This window comes from Anser cygnoides, chromosome 12 (genome assembly GCF_040182565.1).
Source record: "Anser cygnoides isolate HZ-2024a breed goose chromosome 12, Taihu_goose_T2T_genome, whole genome shotgun sequence".
In the NCBI taxonomy this organism is placed as follows: domain Eukaryota; kingdom Metazoa; phylum Chordata; class Aves; order Anseriformes; family Anatidae; genus Anser; species Anser cygnoides.
Window position 1 is genome coordinate 19382885 of NC_089884.1, and position 21879 is coordinate 19404763.

General features: G+C 35.6%; 1 protein-coding gene across 1 annotated transcript in view; it reads left to right on the forward strand.

Moving 5' to 3' along the window:
* Positions 1-21879, forward strand: part of ITFG1 (integrin alpha FG-GAP repeat containing 1) — a 73317-nt gene that overhangs the window by 33860 nt on the left and 17578 nt on the right. Inside the window, exons 9-13 of the mRNA XM_013186856.3 lie at positions 3442-3536; positions 9906-10078; positions 17878-18028; positions 18546-18654; positions 21732-21775. Of these exons, the coding sequence (XP_013042310.3) occupies positions 3442-3536; positions 9906-10078; positions 17878-18028; positions 18546-18654; positions 21732-21775 (572 nt within the window). The remainder of the gene's footprint in view (positions 1-3441; positions 3537-9905; positions 10079-17877; positions 18029-18545; positions 18655-21731; positions 21776-21879) is intronic.

The window sequence follows — 21879 nt, forward strand, 5'->3', positions numbered from 1 at the left end:
TTAAATATTAGTAGATCTTGTATGTGACTAAGGGAATTTCTTCTCATGTATAACTCTGAACTAAAACTGTGTCCAATTTTATTTACATTTGTATCTAAGCTAATTTGGAAATGGCTAATGTTCATAAAATGTTCAAATAAGCAGTCAAGATTTCCTAAAATGTATAGAAATGAACGTTGCACTGGTGGTGACTAAAATGAGGTTCCCAGAAAGAAAGAATTTTTATAATGGTCACATTTATTAAAAAATAAATAAATAGAGCTTGCAATGTGGATGTCAGGTTTAGCTGGATGTAGGTTGAAGTACATTATTAACTAATGTTATGTGGAGTGTTTTTTCCTTGTCTTTTAATTTGTAGCTAGTACAGCTTACTTCAGTTTATCTAATGAGCTCATTCGGCCATTATCACCAACGGCGTATTCATTAGTAAACCCAGAAGAGCTTCACATGTGTGTTTTTTCACCTATGAAAACCTAATAGAGCTGGAGCAAGTGTGCTAATGATACTCCTTTTTCATTTCTGGCTTCCTCCTCCTTTGTGGAGGAATTTAAATTCAAGATTAGAGTTTAAAAAAAAAAAATGTTTATTTAAATTGATAATTAAACCAAGCATGAAGATGAGACGAGTTATCATTATAGGTCCAAGATAGGTTAGTTGTTACAGTGAGATTGAGTTCTTTGAGCAGCTCCTGGGGTATTTTCATGTGGTTTTCAAGATCTATAGAGTTGTGCAAAAAGCTGGAATTTTAGCTGGCACTTCAAGGTATGAAATCAAGGTAGGAAGCACAAAGATTAAGAATCAATTTTCTTTCAGAAGTGGAAAAGTTGCTGGATCCATTTGTTGTTTCCACATAGTGCCTTTGGACAGACTTCAGAAATACTGGAAACGTATTTCTAGTTATTGCGGATCAGGACAGTGTAAAATGGCAATATAAAAACTGGAAAATGAAACATTCTTCTCTAATTTGGTGCTTAGGGCTGGTTTGGGAGGAGGGTTATTTTTTGGGGGTGGAGGATTTTTTTTTTGCAAAGATTGAGGCAAGATTTGCATTTAAATGTAATATTAGCCAATATTCTGGGTGGGTTTTATCCTTATTTCTATTTTGTTAAAAAACATAACATTTCACTAATCATTTACAGCAGTTATCACTTTTGACAAATCTGAGTTTTCTTCAGAAAATGACTTTTGATTAAATAACTGTAATAATAAAAGAAGAACCTGTGCATTTTAAGAGAAGGGTTAGAAATACAAACTAGAGAAAAAATAAGAGATAATAGTGTGACAGACATGAAGAATGCTGGGCTTTCCTTCTCTTGATTGCTGCTTTTCTGTAGGACAGTATTTAACTAATTGTAGGTTTTCTTAAACTACTCTGCTACGGCTCAGAAGATATTCTCATTTCATTGATGTCCTATTTCCAGCTATATTCTCATGGTTGGCACTTCACTTGATGCCTTTTAAGCTGCATTTGTTTTGCGTGCCTTGCAGTGTGAATGTGTACCTAGCCTTTTTTGGTTTGTTTTTGGATGAAAGATAATGGTAGTGAAGCTCTCAATGAGGCAGCTTTATCAAGTGCTCACTATGATGTATACTGTAAATGTTACAAATGTTTGTTGGGAAGTTAGACACTTTAATTGTTCCAGCTTTCTTTTGCTATGTTTTTCATGGTCATTGTTGAAGTCAGCGATAATGGGCACAGTTCTTATTCATGGTACATAAAACATTAATTCTGAATAAGTATCCTGCTTTAATTGTTTTACTTGAATGATGCAGGAAGAAAACAGCTTTATAAGTTGGTGCTGATTTCAGACCTGTCAAATTCACTGGTTGCTATGTTAATTTCTTTGTTCAGTGGTAATTTACTTTCTCATCTCTTTGGTTGCCGACTTACTGGACTTCTACGTCGGCTAACTGACATCCTAAATTGTTTGTACTTGATAACAGAGCTGCGATAATTTAGGAGGGTTTTTGCTGTGAGATAAAATAATACTTGAGGCAGATGGCATGTAGAAAGCCACTGAAGGTGATGGCTCAGCTTTATCACTTGGAGGTATTTAGGGAGGTCTGATATTTTTACAAGTCCTTCTGCCCCTTATGACCCAATTTTCCATCTCCCAGCTTCCTTACATAATGAGGGAGGTACCTACAAATTTTAACTACGTATGGATGTATATACTAAAAGGTAGTTCGTCTTCATAGAAATATAATTTGATAAGCTGAGGCATCGTTTATTATGGTATAGGTTAGGTATGACAAAACATCTTGGTTGTGGTCAATAGTATATTGGGAAATAAGTAAGGGATTCGGTAACTTTTGAGGGTGATCTAGTGTTTTGGCTTCGTTTTGTGTTTTTTTTATATTAACTAAGGAGACTTTTTAAAGCAACTGTAAAAAATCCACTTGAATATTAATACCAAGCTGCTCAAAACCATATGGGCTATGGGGCAATTTGAAAAGATGAATTTTTCATTACAGTTTGAGCCTTGATTTCATAGCCCGGAAAAGCAAATTCTCTAAAGCTTTTATGAGTTGGGGCATAGCATCTCTCTAGCAAGTCTAGTTTGGCATATATGGCTATAATCAGGACTTGCAGCACTAGTCATTAACGCAGCAATTCTAGCTTCTCGGGGGGTGCTTACATTCAACTGCCTCACTGTTCTTCTTTCTCAGCCCACACAAGGTAACTTGTGGTAGCTTGGGAATATTCAAGGCAGGGCTGCAAAATGTGAATGTGGGGATTTCTCCTGGAGTAGATAATGGAAAATCATTTTATTTCTCATTATATGCTCTGTGCATCAGAATTCTGGATGCAGTTAGACATTGCTTATTTAAACGTGTAGAAGGTCATTATTCTCCTAAAGGTTTTGGAAATACATGTGCTAGAAGAGCGTTCTTAATCTGTGATTTAGTCAGATTTACCTAGTTCTGTAGGCCTGGAATTTATCAGCCATTGAGTTAGTCAACCTTCCGGTGTTGTTTTTTTTACCTTTTAGTATAGATTAACATAGTACATGTGAACTCATGATTCTTTTTAGTCTTCCTGACAGCGCAGAAGTTTAAAATTGGTTCCAAAAATTGGATTAGCATGTATGGTAGATTTGTAATGGTAGATTTATATAAAGAGTAACTTTCTTCCCAGCTAAACACGGGGACTAAGTAAATTAATAAGCATTTACTCTTCTAAATATAATACATTATCATCAGATATAAAATTTAAAAGTTCCTCTATACTGTGGGTCGAGATGAAAATACTCAAAGATAATCCTCACACAAAAGATCGATGATATCTTTTAGATGAGAGATTACAAAGGTGAAGGATTTTTTCAATGTCTAGTTTATTTTGGTCTATTTTTTCACATTAAAAATGTTCAGTTAATTATCTCTTGTAAATAAAGCTTCTGATTTTGCAAATACACGTTGACCATCTTTTTTCTTTGGCAGATGGTGATGGACAAAGTGAACATTTGTTACCAGTCTGTGAAGACCAAGCATGTCAAAAAAGTGTCATCTATTTAACTAAGCTAGGACTGGATCAGGTATTGTGACTTTTGGAATTGCAAAGACAAAGGAAAATACTGTGTTTTATGAATCAATACGGTATAGGAAAATAACTTTTTTCTGAAAAAGCAAATTTCTCCACCTGTAATGATATTATGTAAGATGTTTTTATGTAGGTATATATTTATTATCTAGCTCAAACTATGGTTTTGATGGAAAGTAAAGTAACTCAAGATCTAGTAATGTACCCATTTCAGCTTTCTAATCTTGGCAATTCTATACTTACAAATGCATGTTTTCCCATGTTCACAGGTTTTCGTTTTGTTTTTTAAATTGCCTGTTTTCTGTGTTCACAGGGCAATAGATTATAGTGCTGCTGGATACGCAGCATTACAGGGGGATTTGATTTACAGGTCATAGCATGCGCATACAGCAAGTAGATGATTAGTTTGCGATGCTTGCTTTGCTTTCTGGTCAAAAGGAAGAACACTGACTTGTTAAGCACGTCACATTGGTTATGTTACTGTAACATACTGCTTGCATTTCGCATTTCACTTTTGAGTAGTTCGGTTGCTCTTTGTCAAAAGACATCGTCCTTCAGCTCTAAATTTAGTTCCCTATTCTTGATAATATAAGAAGCAAAAGACATTTGATGTTTTCTGTTCAAGTAAATTTGAGACAAATATTCCAAATGAAAGTAAATTCATTGTGGAAAATGAACCACACAGAAATACCATGTACCATTGATGGGTACAAAGCTGTTACTTGATGCTGGTGGATGACTTATCAGTGGGATAAACAAAAGCTGTATGGTATGTTATTTATTATATGTTTCTGGAAGAAAGTGATTTAGTAATGTGTAGAGGAAGGTGTGGAGCAGCTTACATAATATCAGAATTTTGCCAAAGTTGAGTCTTTTATTGTAGTGTGCTCTGAAGTAACATTGTACGTAGACAGTTTTCCTGTTCCTTCATAATTTCTTTTTTTGATAGAGGTCAACTATTTATTTAATAACACATTAGATTTGAACATACTATTTTTGACTGTCTCAGTATATTTAATTTTGCAATTACACTAATTTCAGTTTTAAAATAGTTTCTAAGATAATGATCTTTGAGCTTAAAAATTAACAGCTGAATATTGTCATTTTATTTTAGGAAATGAAGAATCCAACAGATTCTCATCCTACTAGAAAAAAAGCATTAAGAAGTATTAAGGCTTACCTAGAAACTTCAAAGCAATTTTTCTTGCATATTTTTAGAATGACTTTCTAATTAAAAATGACAATATCAAATGGCAGACAATAATGACTTGTTCTGATCTTTTTAAAAAAATTATATCTTGCATTTTCTTTTCTTGTATTCTGACTCATCTAGAAGCGATGCAGCTTTTTCTTCTAAACCATTTTAACTTTCCCATTATGAAAAAGCGAAAAAATGTCAGTACCTTCATTCATGTCTACAGTTTCTCCCATATGTTGCATGTTTTCTTCAGGTAGAAATCTATTCAAACATCTTGCTTCCCATTTTTATTTGGAAGTGAAATGTTTTAATTTCATTGCATTTGGTCATCTATGAGATCAACTGACGCAACTTCTGATATTTGACTAAATGAATTAATCTTTGTGAGAATTGGTGAATGTAAACTTCGTGGCAACAGACCAAGATAAACGCTCTTTGTTTAATTAATAACTTTACAGTTTCAGAGAAGTAATAAGCCCTTGTGGTGCAGAATATATTGAAACAAGGAGATGGTATCCTGTGTGTGACAGCTAGATAACTATCTGGAATCTATGGGAAACAGATTTCAAGTCTATTATGGAAAAAGTAGAAGATGCTACATATCCATAATTTCTGTTCAGTTTTTGTTGTAGGGTTTTGTGGGAGTGCTTTTGGTAGTTACGAATTTTTGAGAAAATTACTTATCTCAGATCTTAAGGATAATAAATTACATGACTGTCTTTAAAAAAAAAAAAAGAAAATCTTGTGGTAACTGGAGGTGGTTTTGTCCTTCGTTGTCAAAACAAACAAGCAGTGATATTTGATGAATAGAAATGAAAAACAGTTAATGTGGTTTTATTGTATTGTGGGATAGACTGAGATGAAACACGTGATATTGTGGGATAGATTGAGATGAAATACATATCTGTAGAATTTGCGGTTCTGAGCTATGAAGCGGCATTCAGTGGCATGTTAGGTTTTGGAGTTGTTGGTCTGATAAGATCTTGTTTTGTTTGACAGCTGTCAGTCTATGGTATATTTCCTTCTTGTGCTGCGTGTGGCATAGCTGGATGGTTACTTGGAAAGCCAAGCAGATCTAAGAGAATTATTTCAAATTTCAAGGATGAAATTCTCTCACCACAGGTTATATTTTATTTAACCATTTAATCTTCAGAAGTATTAGAAATATCTCAGGTAAATTTCCTTCTTTTGGATGATGAGGCCAAAGGACAGGCCAAAGAATTGCATACGAGTAACTTAAGGAGATACAGACCTACTAGAAGTTTGAAAGAATGTGAATGTTTCCACAGCAACAGAAGAATTGCAGTCAGATCTGAACTAGAATCCCATATGCTGTTTCAGATTGTAGCTGGTATCGGGACACTTCAGACTTCTTGAATTTCACCTGCAGTAAGCTGCAGACTAACTTGCTGATTTAGATCTCATTTAGATTCTGAAAATCAGACTGAGCTCTCCCTGAAACTTGTTTTCAAGTCCCTGGTAATGTGTATTGTAGAAACTGTAGGTATTGTGATATTCTTAGAGATGACTAATCTTTCTCTTAATTTTGTCTAGTATTCAGTATTACTTTATTTTCTTTGTTTCCTGAGGCAAACAGTATCATTTCAGTCCTTTAATTTAAGAGTTTCTTTGTGAGCATTCTTATAACCTTAGTTCTTATAACTGTGAACCTTCTTACAACCTTTCTCTATACAATAGAAAAAGTACAGCTTTATTCCTTTTGTAAATACAGCAGCTGTGGTGTAGAACATAGCAATGCATCCTATAGCAACCACAGGTCTTTCTGGTGTCATTCTGTAGGCTAGACATGTATCCAACAGTACTGATTATCAGCTGTAGTTTGTCATTGTAAATAGTTTTTCTTGGTTCCTCTGCAACAGTTTAAAGGTGGGGGGGGGGATTACAGTTGATGTAATTTTTCATTAATCCCAGATTATGCAAGATCCCCACATCTCTGGATTGTTTGTCTTTCTCAAAGCAGCTACAAGTCTCTGAGCCGTGCTCTTGTATTGAATATGACTTACTGCTTTAGTTGTTCTCTTCTATGTTGCTAAAGTAATGCTGGGGATTATCACCTTCTGGGTTTTGGACTCCGTAAGTTAATGGTGTAATGTATGGTGGTGGTTTTTTTGTTTGTTTGGTTGGTTTTTTTCAGTGGTGGCTACTCAATTGTATATGGAATTCAGGTGACCTTCGTATGCACTGAAAACCTAATGCCTCCTGAAATTACTGGATTTATTCTTTATGTGCAGCTGAGCTATAATGCATGCAGACAGCAGAAGGGGAGCCCTTAGGAAAAAGGACTTCTGTTGCTGTGGCCAGTTCTGTCAGGTCACTCTTGATCTTTGTATAGGATGCTATATGGTGCCCCTCGCAGAAAGGAGGGGAAACCCTGGCATTTCCAGGGAAGGTATTGGCCAGGAACGGACTACCAGTTTCCAAATGCTTTCTCACTCACAGCAGACTCCGTGCCTGTGTTACATGGTCTGGAATTGGGCAGCTGGCTGGATGGGCTAATTGTTCGTAATAGGTTTCCCGGCCAAAGCTTAAAAAAATACGAGATGTGTTATCCCCATATTTTTGGTTCAAAGAGCAGGCTCTAGAGCAAGGGAACTGTGTTTCCTAATGTATAGAATAACGTGGACTCAGAGAGAAATGAACCCTTTTTGAGTTAGGTGGGGTGAGTGCAAAAAATTTTAAAATATCTTTAAGTACTTGAGATCTTTTTCAAAGTGAAAAAAGCTGTGTTTTCACAGGGCAATAAAGCATTCTCTCTACTACTTGATGAAAAACAAATATTTGAGGAGTTTGAGAATGGATTTTCAAGCACTTAAAAATCATTTTAGTTTATAACATTGTTAACTGAAGGAATATATAAATGTTTTAATTTTATCAGTGCAAGTATTTAATGAAATTTAACATAAAGGCAAAAGTAAATCCTTCTCTGAATTAAATTTTCTTTTAGATATATTAACTCTGTTTCTCAATCTTTTTTTCATCTTAGGTAGGTAAGAGAAAAAGCATGATGAGACTGCAAGAAATAGCTTTGTGTGTCCTCATTATATCCCACCTATTTCTGTCTTTCAGTAAGAGGAAAAAAAAATGGTTTTAGTCTTTTTCCTATTGAGCTTCATACTTGCTATTATAACTTTTAAATAATCGTCTGGGTTAACAAATTCAAAAGTAGTAGCAGATTTATATTGTTGACAAACCTATTTTTATTTTTCTGCCTTCTGTACTGAAATACGTCCTAAGCCACATGAACAATTAATCTTGCATTCTATTACTCAGTAATAGTTATAGGAGAACTATACAGAAAGAGTTCCACCATAAATGTGTATTACTCTGTGAACTTAGTGTCAGAGTAAATTTGTGTGGTACCAAAATGTGTCCTTGTTACAGATTGAACAAGACTAATGTTTTGAAATGTTCTACAACTGCCGTTATAAAAAGTCCCACAACTGGTTCAGTAAGATGCATAGTGATGTTTAGTAGCAATAGGTGGCTTTTGTTTTACTTGCCTGTTGCTTTGTTTGCATTTTACTGTAGCCTTTATAATAGTAAAATTGTTTTTTATGAATCGTTTTCTGAGTAGAGTTTAAAAAAAAAAGGTAAAAATTCAGGTTTACTCCTAAAATTTCTTTCTGAATTTTTTTCTTTAAAATACTATTACCATACACAGCAATATTTAGAAAGTATATGATAAGTATAATTGGATTTCATTGCAATGGCAGTTTTTATTTTGCATGGTATCACTAACACAGTATTTCATGGTTCTGATTCCAATTAGTTTTTCAAATTTACTGTACTTTGCAGTAATATTTCAACTCTTCTGTATGACAGGGAAGTGCAAAGTCTAACACTGAAATTTTCTCTCAGGTTGAGTCTTTTCCTTTCCTTTTTTTTTTCCTTCTTGGATTCTTCAAACTTTCAGCAGCTAACAGTAATTAAATAGGTATACGTATGTTGGGGGGAGGCAAGAGGGTAATATGACCAAGTATGTTTAAATTAAACTTTGAGTTCTCATCAGTGGTGCGTTATGGATCATCTTAGCAGTTCAAATGTTGGAAGTTACACAGGCAGGCACACAGTATATGCACATCTGGCAGAACTGTTCTAGGTTTCTAAGCTCTCTGTGATAACCAGATAAATTTGACTTTAGTGCACTTCTTAAAAAAAAAAAATCTGGGGGGTTCTCATGTTTGTGTGTAATCTCAAGAGACAGGTCCAAGTGTCACAGACAATTGTCATGTGGCTGGAATGTTGTTGGTTGCTGGATTGTGCTAATGAGGGAGTCTCTCCACAGCAGGAAACAATGCTGTCAGGGATCTCATTCTGGTTCCTGCAATTGCTAAATTAAGGCTTGGGTGAGAGACATTGAAGATGCTGTTAAGTGCTGTTGACATTGCTGATAGTGATCCTTTAGGATGGCACCCTTCTGTTCGTTCGAAGACATTGTCAGTTAGCTGACACAGAAAATTACTTCTGGCTTTAAAAATGGCACTGATTTTTTTTTCTGTAGAATTGAAATGTTAACCCTCATACTTCAGTTTCATACCGATTTGTGAAATTACTTTGATTTTAATTAAGATAACTTCCTATTTAGCCCCTCTGCAGCCCTTCGTGGAAAGTAAGTACAGAGACATTCTGTTTCTTGTCCTGGAGAAATTGAAATTGTACTTTGCCCTTCCTTTGTACTTCCACAGATTTAATGAGTGTACCCCTCTTCCAGTTTTAATGCTGCCTATTGCTTGCAATTTTGGACAAAAAAAAAAAATCACTGAGGATCTGAAGGCTTGATAGTTTAGGTGTGGCTACACTTCAAAAAAAAAAAAATTACAGGCAAGCATGAATTTCAGTGAAGTTTTTCCTGAATATTGCTATACACTAGATGCTTTCTAAAAACACATCCTTTATTCTTATAACCTTATTTAGTTTATTTCTGTTCTGGAAAAATTTAGTACCTAGAAAAGGTTTCCTATTAAAACAGTCATTTGGTGTCAGAGTTGTGAAATAATCCTTAGTTTCTCTTTGGAAATTCATAAATCATTTCAGAATTGTGATGCAGTATAGACCTGTCAGCCGTTTTAAATAGAATAGGGTGGATTTAATACATAAAATGTATTTCCTTACCTATCTGTTCTGTTCTTTTTTTCTTTTTTACAGTGGATTCCAGTCTTGCAAGACTTCAAAAATAAAGACACGGTTTGGGGCTTTGTACCACATCAAACTGACAAAACTACATCAGAAGTTACATTTCCAATTACCCTTCATATTGGAGATTACAATATGGATGGCTACCCAGATGCTCTTGCTATATTAAGGAACACATCTGGAAGGTGAAGTATATGTAAACCTAGAAGTAAAGACCATTAAATGGTTGTACAGTCAACAGTCATACAAATTACTAAATCTTAGCGCATTTTAGTGTTTAGTGAAGTACTTTGTGGACTTTTTTATTAACTTTCCTTGTATTTCTTTGCTCCTACTTTTTTGTTCATCTGGATGTTTCATCTACTTTCTTGTCATCAGAAAGAGATGGCAATACCTTTCTGTGCTCCAACAGTTTGATCTTGATCTGCTGAAATCTCTCAAGTTTTTTGAGGTGTCTTGCCCACTGATTCCTTTTATGGAGGACCAAGCAACCAGTTATTTAAGATGAAATCTCGTTTTTTTAAAAGGTTTTTTAGTGTCATCTGTGCTTAAGTGATCAAAAAAGCCAGTACATCCTGCAACTTCCATAGGACTGGATGCTCCATTTATAATAGCTGGGATTCATTTGCTACTTAGTTTGTCATCATTCATGATTTGTTGTAGCTGAGGCAACAGAATTAGGTTATGCTCATAAATGTTTGTAGAAATCAATTTGACTTTTTTGACTATTGAATTGTGCATTGGAAAGTGATATTTGTGTCAACAGCAAAAACTATGTATTTTTTCAAGGTACAGTGGAGAAGAATCTTTCCTTTTAGAGAGAGAATAGCTGCAATAAAACATGGTGATGAGAAACACTGCTGAAGACAGGTCTTCCAACTTCAGTCTGTTAATTCTCACTACAGCTCTGTGATCACTAAAATTACTTAAAACCTATTAGGCAGGTGTCCTGTGTTTGGCTGGGATAGAGTTGATTTTCTTCCTAGTAGCTGGTATGATGCTGTGTTTTGGATTTAGGATGAGAACAATGGTGATAACACTGTTTTAGTTGTTGCAGAGCAGTGCTTGCACGAAGTCGAGGACTTTCTCAGCTTCTCGTGCTGCCCTGCCAGCGAGGAGGCTAGAGGTGCACGAAAAGCTGGGAGGGGACAGAAACAGGACGGCTGACCCAAACAGGCTGTTCTGTACCAGATGGTGTTGTGCTGAACAACAAAATGGGGGAGTTGGCGGGGGGGAGGCGATTGCTTAGGGTCTGGCTGGGCATCGGTCAGCAGGTGGTGAGCAGTTGTGTTGGGCATCACTTATTTTGTATATTATTATTTTTTCTCCCTTCCTTTTCTGTCCTATTAAGCTGTCTTTATCTCAATCCATGAGTTTATAGCCTTTTTCAGATTCTCTCCCCCATCCCACAGAGAGGGGGAAGACTTGAGGGGCAGGTGAGCAAATGGTTTTGTGGTGCTTAGCTGCCTGCTGGGTTAAACCGTAACAACACGTCACAGACAGAAAATATGTTGTTAGTAGAATATATACCCCAGTGCTTAAATCCTTAGAGAAGGGAAATAAATGATTCTAGTCTTTCCTATTAAATTTGTCAGTGTAATTTTTCTTCTCTTTTATTCTTCATTGTTTGCTTTCCTAATGCTTTGTCTTGCTACAATCTGGTGTTACAGCAGGTGTAGGGATCTGAACTGGGAGAGTATTGTACATCAAGGAGTTAGTGATCCACATAACAGTTGTCCTGAGTACATGCCTCTGCTCTTCTGCACATATCACTTGGCTGCAGGATAAACTTAGCCAGCTAATCATAATGGAGAAGCCTGTAGGCAGCTTCCACATGGCATCTGGTGATGAAGCCACTGGCATGTCCTTGTCTTTACCTTGAAGCAGCATGTTTTCGTGTGAACATTGTTTTGCTTGACGGTAGAAATGAGCAGAATTGTTTACTTCCAAGAAAAACGTAAAAGAGCTCTTCAAACTTTTAATGCCAGTGAATCTCACTGTGAACAGGGTATGCACAGCATGTGCCCTGACTAGAGGTCTTGCTGATAATTTACAGCTTGGATTTTCCAGCACCAGATTATCTATGCTATCCACTCTTCCTTCCTCACATAATCTCCCATAAAAGGTATTTTAATCAATACCCTATTAAGTCTCAACATCTTTCTTATTGGGATCTATGATGAGTACTTGCATTTGTGCATTACAGGGAAAAATTAAGCCTCTGTCACAGGTGTATTTAGTATCTTCCTCTGTATAGTGTTGTGGATGAGCTTGGGTACGGATTCATAGTTTGAATTAATACTCGATAAGGAAAAGAATCGAGGAGCTCACTATATAGTGTTTAAAAGAGTATACAGCAAGAAGTTAGATGCTTAAGTTAGAATCAATCCAGATCTTCCAGTGATTGTCTAAACATGAGTCACCCACTGACATTTTTGTGTTGGAGTTCTTTATGTGCACCTGCCTAAAAACATTTCTAAAAATGACCCAGTTTGAAGAGCTACGTGCTTGTATTCTGCCTACACGAAGTTGTGATTCAGAGACTGAGCAGCTGAGCTCTGCCACTGTATTTCTGAGCCCTAAGATAACTAGTGCAGCAGCCTTTGAGCCTTAACATAACTAGCACAGCAGCTGCTTTGGTTTTGCTTTTTTTTTTCTTTTTTCCAAATATGGCAGAGAAGAAATTGATGCAAGTTCTGGGCAGTAACAGCATAGGCAAAGTTAAAGCACTCAGTCCCTGATTGTTGGGTTTGTGGGTTTTTTTTCGTAGCCTTGCTCAGTTGGGAGTTTGCATCTTCAGTTCAGCAGTCATTGAAAAAAGACTATAAAAAGTTTAGAGAGCAGACTGGAACCAAGGTTTTTCCTTTTCCATTGAAATACTGAGGCATTTAAAATACTAAGTTGTTCTTGTCCTTTGTTTTTTCTAAAGCCCAGCAAATCTTTCACTTTCTGCTGTACTATAAGCTATCGCTTAGCGTGTATCATGATGGCTAGGACACTTTGAAAGAAGACTTATGGAGTTCAGAGGGTTTTTTCAAAGTTTTTATCTTTTAATATCACTAGGAGCCTCTCTTGTCTGGATGGCATATACTTAGGGCAATGTAATATGTAAAAGGTTTAAATAGTTTATAAATAGTTACTTCTGTGAAAGCCCAGGAAGTTAGCTGTCTCACAGAAATGGATTACTGTGGTACACTTGTCTTTATTCTCCTTGCTTTTGAAATTATTTATTCCATTGGGTGTGTCTTAAACTTATTTTGAAACTTGACTTCAAAATTGTGTGACATAGTTAGGCATAAGGACTTGAAAGTACTGGCAGGTGATTTGACAGGCTGTTCAAAGGGGGGTTGAGAAAACAGAGGAACTCTGGCAAAAAAAGCAAATAAATATGTTGTGTGTTAACACGGTATTTTCCCCGTATTTGTTGAAAGGTAACGGAAACATTTTCTGTAGTGACTATCAAATGTCACTTTCACAGTACTGTAAATGCATTGTTTCTGAGAAACATAAGCAAATGCTTCCTTTTTAAAATTTGTAACTAGGTCAGAGAGAATTAAAAGTGTGGGAATTAAATTAAAAGCTCTTCTTAAATTAGATCAAGTTCAAATGAAAACCTTATTTAATTGAATTTAAACACTTCTGGATCAAGCTTTTTATTTCTTTCTTTGAAGCTTTTCATGCTACATCTACAGATCTAATTTCAGTGATTGATTACTGTGATTAAATGATAAAAGCATTTTTGTGAACTCTTGACCTCAATCTGTGTCATAGTATAGAAGGCCTAGCTTCCAGTTGCTGTCTGTAACTTAAAGAAATTAAAGGAAGCAGAAGCCATTTTACTAATCTGAAAATATACTGATATTTGACAATGGAAGAATATGACTAAAATCAATTCTATTTTTATTATAAATCTGGAAAGGACTTTCAGATTTATTTATTTTTTAATTCCTATAGAACACTGAAATAAAAACATTTATCATTCTTGGGAATAACTTCAGTTTACTGTCCTTCCAGGTGATTAATAGCTTCAAATACTCGTAGAATTGCCATAAGACCAGTCTTAGATCTCCTGTCATATTCAGTCGGTTTTCAGTAAGGGCATGCAATGTTCTGACAGCATGGATACATTCCTTATTAACAGCGACAACAAAAAAAGGAATCACGTGTAGTTGCAAGTGTGGTGGGGGTTTGAACTCCAAGGGTCTATGAATTCGAACAGGTGAGAATGCTGCATTCAATCAGATCTAACGTATTTGTCTGTCCATTGTGAATTCTTCTAACTTTTGACTTGAGTCAAATCCTGCACATTAGAATTCCAGTCTACAGGTTTTTCTTTAGGCTACACACATGTATGATTTTTTCTTCTCACTAGTTATGACTATATTAGAATTTGTGTACGTATATAGAATAGTAATAGGTAAAGGGCTTTAACCAGTAGTTACTGATTGGTTCATCTCTACTTACTATATTATCTAAATTTATTCATTTTTTTTTTCACATGCTGTTTTTACATTCACTCTGGCAATATTGGAAGTCTAACTACTTCATCGGAGTCTATAATGCTTATCCTTCGTTCAGCCACCTAACTAGATGAAATAATTTATTTAACTGCTTGTTTCCCAAGTAGAATACTAATAATTGGCACCTAGCATTGCAAACACATAATCCAGGAATCATTTTTTCAATGAGGCTTCTACTCAGAGGGAATGCTTTTCACAGGTTAAATAAAGTAATGGTATAGATGGAAGTTTAGTATCTACCTCGCATACTGGTGACAAATAGCACTACGGATTGAAACTTGGAGCTAATCAAAAACTGTATGTGAGCAGCTGAATGAAAAACTTTAAGTATAACACACTTCTGCAAAGTTCTCCAGGCAGTCATGCACAGTTTTAAATAAACGTATGTGTATTAATCCTTTGCATGAGTCTACTTAAAAGGACTCTCATTTGACCAAATCATCTCTTCCTAAATCATTTTTAGTCACTTTCAGAAACAGGGTTGGATAAAGAACTTCTTTAAAATGTAGAATTGAGTGACTGTAGATGAGCAGCTTTAAAAAATACAGGCAATTTTAATTTATTCTGAATGTCTAGAGTAAGATATGAGTTGTTTAGATGTCCCCTGTATAACAGTAGATGGCATAGCCTAGAACTGATGGAATGAGAGTTGTATGAAATTAAGCAGTATATTTTTAATTGTAATTGTGAAGTAGCATGTTAAAATAAAACTGAGATAAATCTTCAGTCTGTCTTTGGTGTTAAGCCATGCTTGTAGTAATTCAGTCTTATTAGATTTAGCTTTGCTGCATGTGGCCTTCAGTCAGAAGGTTCCAATCTGTAGACAATTCTATACTTCCTGAGCATCGTCTGTAAGTTGTTTCAGATAAAGTTCTGCAGATAGTACACTAGTTGGTGACACTGTGTGTACAACGGTGTGAATATAATAGTAAATGTTTAATAAACATTAAAAGTTCAGCAAGTATCCGGTTAAGGGTGATTATGCTAGTCTTAATATGCAGCGCAAAAGAACTCTGAATTCTTGGTATTTAAGCTGATTTTTTTCTCTATTGTCTGTTATGCATTTTTGTAGCACATGAGCATTGATCTATGGTTTTATCATTTTAACAGTCTTTGTGTTTTCCTATAGGCTTTAAGGGACATTGGTTTGTCATTTTAAGTATATGTTGTCGATTTTTACTGTTATAGGTAGACTTTTTTCTGACTGTGTGAATCTCCCTCAAAATTTGGTTCAAAATAACAAGGTCATGAATTTGCTCTTGGTAATCATAGCATGAAGTAGAAATAAAATATGGAGGAAGATGCTTTTATTCTGGTAATTGTAAATTAATTAAAGCCCTAAAAAAGCATAAGGAATCCATTAGCAGCCCACAGGCCAAATCCGGTCCTCAGGAGTTCTTCCAAGAAAGAATTGAACAGCTGATGGAGGCAGCAAACAGCTGATGGCTCTTCCCTTTGCAAACAGCCAGGCACTGCAACTTCTCCTGTTGCTGTAGCCTTTCAAATGAATGGCCCCCAACCAAGGCTTCCCCCTCCCGTGCTGAGACATGGCACGGGGCAGCTCCCAGCTCCCATATCAGCACAGCCCAGGAAGTGGCCTGGAATTGGGGATCAAGAAAGATAAAATGTGGCTAGCAGTTACTTGGACTCTGTTTTGAATGTTGTATATACATCTTATGCCAAGATGATGATAAAGAGAAATTGAAACAATTTGCTTAGCTTGAGTTGTCACCTTAATTTTATAGTTGGTTAATTTGACATAAAATAAGAATGTGAGCACTTAGCAATTTCAAGTTATGGTTATGAGTTCTCAGGTTCAGATAATACAATGCCTTAAATATTGTAGATCACCTGATTTGATTTTTAGCTAGACATTAATTCTATATGTTCATGCTTTTAACGGTGACATTGTAACAAGTGGGTTGTTCAGATTAAGGCTCAGTCAAATGCAGGCGTATGGCAGAGAAATAGAGGCCTATTTTTTGTTTTTCAAAGAAGCTCAAGAAATGTGATTATAAGGTTTTGAGGAAAATATTTAAATATCCCATTTGATTTTTGATAAATTTTACAGCGAACAAAATCCTATGTTATTCCCATTGTAGGTTTTGAAATACTAACTTGACATTGTGCAAAGAAACTATTACTACATTGTCAGAAATATTTTTTCCTCAAGGTGAATGTTTTGCCTTCCTCTCCTTCTGAAAAGGATGGTGCAGAAATATGAGTATTGTGGGATGTGATTCTTATTAGAAGCAAATTACCTGAAATATTCCATAGAAACAAAAACTTTCCTAAGGAAAAACAGCTGAAGTTACTGTGACTGTATCCTGGAGGCCTTGGATGCCGTTAAGATACGGAAAAACACCTTTTTGCCACCTTCTGGAATGGCATTATGTTCAAGGTCATAATGAAGAAGTGTTTTTGGTAATTGCCCTGGGCTCTGACATGCTTAGCTAGTTTTGCTGCTAGCTAGCAGCAGTTGGCTGCTCCATTTCCTGGCTCTGCCCCCGGAAAGAGAAGAGGAAACTTCATCTGTTCCCACTGCCAAGGCAGTGATGGATCCCTGTGGGCTCCCAGGATAGTAACTGAGACTTGCCAAGGAATCAGACTCCCAGCTGGTGAAGTCCTGAAGGTTTTCACCATTCCAGTGAGAGTGGCAACCTTACAATATTAGAGGCTGTGTATGATGCTGCTAGCCATCAGGGTGCATATATGAACCTGCAGGTATGAACCCTGTGTCACTCATCTGTCTCCCACCGACAAACTGATGCATATTAGATGAATTTTTCAGAAGGGAGGCTTTTTGCTATGCCACACCTGCTACACTGATTTGTTTGTTTCTTTTTTCAGTATTACAGCCTTTCTCTCTGTTTGTTGTGTGACAGCAAATGTCTAACTTGGTTTGTCCCATCCAGTTTTTAGTATCCTAGTAGTTTTTTGGCTTGGTTTTTGCTTTGAAACAATTGCAAATGTACTAATGGAGATGTGTTTTAATCTTAAATGTGTAAAATATCATGTAATGTGTAAGAAAATTTATTAATAGAACTTGGGGTGGGAACAGATTGTCATAAAATAATGAAAAAAGCACTGACGCATTTCAAGTAGCATATAAGCTGAGGGACCATGGGGGGGGATTAAGGAAAATGGTAGTTAGGTGCACTTGAATTTGTCTCAGAATAAAGTAAGAGTAATGAAATTATTCCTGCTGATTTGGAACTATTTATTTAGTGTATTGGTAGGTTTAAATCAGGCGTGACATGATGGTTGTAATTCTGCCTGTGAAATTAACATAAATGCTTATGGATTTGAAAGTAACTATTGGCTGCTAGCTTTGGGTTTTTGTTTTAATGTTTTTATTTATTTACTCTACTTCATTTGTATTGGACACTAGAAAAATATTGTAGAAAAATATTTATTTTTTAGACTTTTTATAGGAAGTAAGTTGTTATATATATGTTTTACAGCAACCAGCAAGCCTTTTTACTAGAAAATGTCCCATGCAATAATGCGAGCTGCAAGAGCGTGCGTCGTATGTTCAAAGTTTTTTGGGAGCTCTCAGATCTAAATCAAATCAAGGATGCAGTGGTAGCAACCTTCTTTGACATATATGAAGACGTAAGTTCAGCTCTTTACTACAGCAAGCAGCATCACTCTGTGTTGCTGTATCTGTCTTTTTGTGCCGTTGGTAGACTGCTTTGTATAAACATTTGCTATACAGCTTGTGGCAGATGGTGCCTTTAGTCTGGGACATTGCTGCTACCTTGAGATGCTCTCTGGAAGCTGGGCAGGTAGCAGCAGCCCATCAGTGACTAAAAGTTTGCTGGCCTTCCATGTGCTCCATTTGAGCTGCTGTCTTCCGTGGCAGGAAAGAAGCCACGGACCACGTGCGTTGCCCTGGTTAGCTGTGGATGGAGCGCTCTATCTAATATTGCCTAAGATTAATATGATATGAAAGGTATTAATGTTAGTAGTGGAAGCATAAACTTTGCTGCACATGCTCCATGTTTTTCCTTTGCATCTGTAAGGGAATTTACTTGCTAAATTTAGATGTTATCTAGTAAATCAGTAACTCAGTAAATCAGAAAATCTAGTAAATCAGAACTCTAACTTAAACTTTTCTTTTTCCCTCTAGGGAATCTTGGATATCATTGTAGTAAGCAAAGGTTATCCCAACAAGGACTTTGCTATCCATACATTAAAAAACAACTTTGAGGCAGATGCCTATTTTGTTAAAGTTATTGGTAAGTTATTTCCATATAATCAAATCAACATCAGATCTTTAGGGGAATATTTGATCCTCTGTGTATGGTAATATTATGGTAATGCTCTACGCATGATAAAAGAAAAAGCATGGCATGGAAAATATTAGGGACTGCATAAGTATATTGCAGAATCTATACTTTGATACCAAACAAAAATGACTTATCTAACTTTTTTTCTTGTTTTATTTTAGTGTACTTATTTATATTCCAAGTTGATTCTGGCCATTATTTTCAGCACTTTAGCTGGTTTTTTTTCTACCAGTTTTGACGGCAATATCCTTTTAAGTGTTCATCTTCTTTAGAGCTCGTATTTTTGTTTTCACAAGAATGTGTGTCTTTTTTCACTTGTTACCTAGAAGCAGTCTAAGTCCTTCCTTGCATCCTGGAGCTTTCATTAACCAATTTTGCATTCTAGCAAAATTCTAAAGGCAGTACTAGGTCTTTAAAAGTTTTATTTCTCAGCTGGCTTTTGAAGGGAGAATGAGAATTATCAAGTGTCTAAAATAAAATCTGCAGGGAAACTGAGTTATTCAAACTGAAACAAATTTAAGGAAGATTCATGTCTTCAGTCCATATTGATAGATGACAAGAAATGCTGCGTCTGTGCATACAACAGAAAGTAACCAACTTAAAAAAAAAAAATGCAAAGAGTAAATAGTAAGAATAATTTCCTAAACGTCAGCTTTCCTAAAATATATCATACTATAACAATTTAGGATGACAGTTAACATAGCAAGGGTATGTGAATTAAAGCCTTGGTTTAAAAGGCTAGAGTTAGATTATGGTATCTGTAACTGAAAGTAATTAAATGTTCAAATTGCGTGGCCTACCATGTTCTTCCAGACTGCAGAGGTGTCGAGCTTTGAGTCCATTGCTTGTCTATCTTGCTTGACTTTTTTTTTTTGAGGAAGAGTAAAAGATGAGGCTGTAAGTAAACTCCTGTGGAGAAAAGTAAACCAGTGAACTGGAGATTTGCTGTGGAAAGATTGTGTTTGTCTTCATTTTACTTAAATACACCTAATGCTTCAGCCTTCTACATGTCATAAGAACTGCAACCACTACTGCGGGCTGATGTATTTATTATTTTCTCCTTAGCTTGGGATTTATTTTCATCATAACAGACTACAGTGATTTGCCATGTTGATGGAAGCCTTCTTTTTAAATAATACTGCATATGGGTAATATAATAAACATGAGCATGCAGAAAGCCTTCTAGAAAAATCTTTTACTTCATGAAGTTATATTAGAATAACAATTGTGATATTTTGAATGAGGGAAAGGAATAATTTCTGATGTGCTTTTTGATTCAATGTATGTACTTATATCTTAAAAATCAAAGTAAGCCTTTTTTAGCATCATTTCAGGGTGTGAGCATTTCTGCATAGAAACCCCATAAAATGGGAATTAGAGTGGTCTAAAAAAATTTGTGCTGTGATAAAGGGAGAGTATTTCTAACAAAACATGCTTTATGCCAATTGGTGTATCACTAAATGCATTGTGTTCACTTACTTGGTATATGGACAATGAGAGCAGTTTTGCTTGTTAAATCTGATGTCCAGTGCACTTTGTCAGATTATTTGTTCCAGCAGTGAAATTGAACAGCAAATTGCAGTGTGCTGTTTTGCATCAAAATGGGAAGAGTTGGTGCCACTTGCATACACACCTCTGTCTAACATATAGAATAAACTCATAGCTTTAAAAGTAATTAGTAGATACAGACAGTCTTCAAATTGTGCTTTGCCACACCTTCATTTTATTTGTCCAGATGTCCAGACTTTTTTTGACTATATAAAAACAACAGATGCTTCTGTATTTGGATGTCTCAAATGTTAAGTTGCAAATAAATTATAACTTTGGAGTTATAACAGTTATTAAGATTTGCACTCAGAATATTACAAATGGTCCTTTTCTAGAACAGTACCATTTCTGACTCTAGTTTGGAATATTTTCTGATCAGACTGCTACGCTGTGAACATCTTATGTACACCACTTGGTACTTAACTGTCACCAAACATTTTATACTTGAACCTCAGTGGAACCTTAAAGTAGATAGAAAATGCTTTAGAAGCTTCCTGTCGGTCAGAATGACCTGCCATCAAATCCAGTCCACATGTTTATTTTCTCTGTCTGCAGCACTTGCTTGGCAATATAACTCGTGGAGAGGTTATGTTTTTATTTGTCTGCTGCACCGATGTGGTCTTGTTTGTATCTTTTTCCCTGCTCATGGCCATTACTGGGCTGCTTCTCAACCAAACTGTTGTCATTTAAGTCTGAATGTTGCATCGTAATGACACCTTAGATTTCTTGTATGCGTATGTGCCTGTTATTTTTCTTTTTGCTGTTATTTTCTTTTAAAAGGCATTTTACTATGATATTCTGATAATGTGACACGGTATTTTAAGTTATAGAACAGATGGCTTTCATTGTCCCTCACTTAGTGAAACTTATAAATGTTTAGTATTTCTGTAATTTAACTGATTTTTCAAGCTAACAAGTAATTTAACAACTCATAGGCTTTAGATATTAAGTAGCTTTATACCCATATGCTTACAATACTTTTGAATACATAGAATAAATGGGTAATGGCAGTTTTGTTTATTAGAATTTCAGTGAATTTCTTTGAATCAATTGTAAAGCTGTCACTAGTATATGGGGAAAAGCCTTTGCTTTCCTTTCTACCAGTTAAAACAGTAAAGCTGAATATCTGTCAAGTATTTTTTTAAATGGTTAGAAGCAAAGGATAATGAATAAAATGTGTAGTCCACTATTTTTAACATGTTATAATTTGGAATTTTTTCAACTGGCAAATCTTTTGGAAGCTGCCTAACAAATGAGGTATGACAAAACAGCGATTAGCTGATTAATTTCTACAAAGCAATATATCTCAAACAGATTTTAAAAAAAAAAAGTACATAAGTCATACAGAAGGAAGTTATTTTCTTTACGAATTTTAATGGTACATGACATCTGTTAATATACTTTAATGGGTTTCAGAGGTTGTGCTTGTAAGATGGATGTTAATATAAACACTGTAAGCTCACCTTTTGTACTTGCAGTTCTCAGTGGCCTCTGTTCTAATGACTGTCCTCGGAAAATAACTGTAAGTATAATTATAACTTTACTATTTAGCTTCAGATGAGCTGGGACTTTATTATGCTGGGAGATGTCCACATACATAACTGAGAAGAGTTACTGACTGGAAGA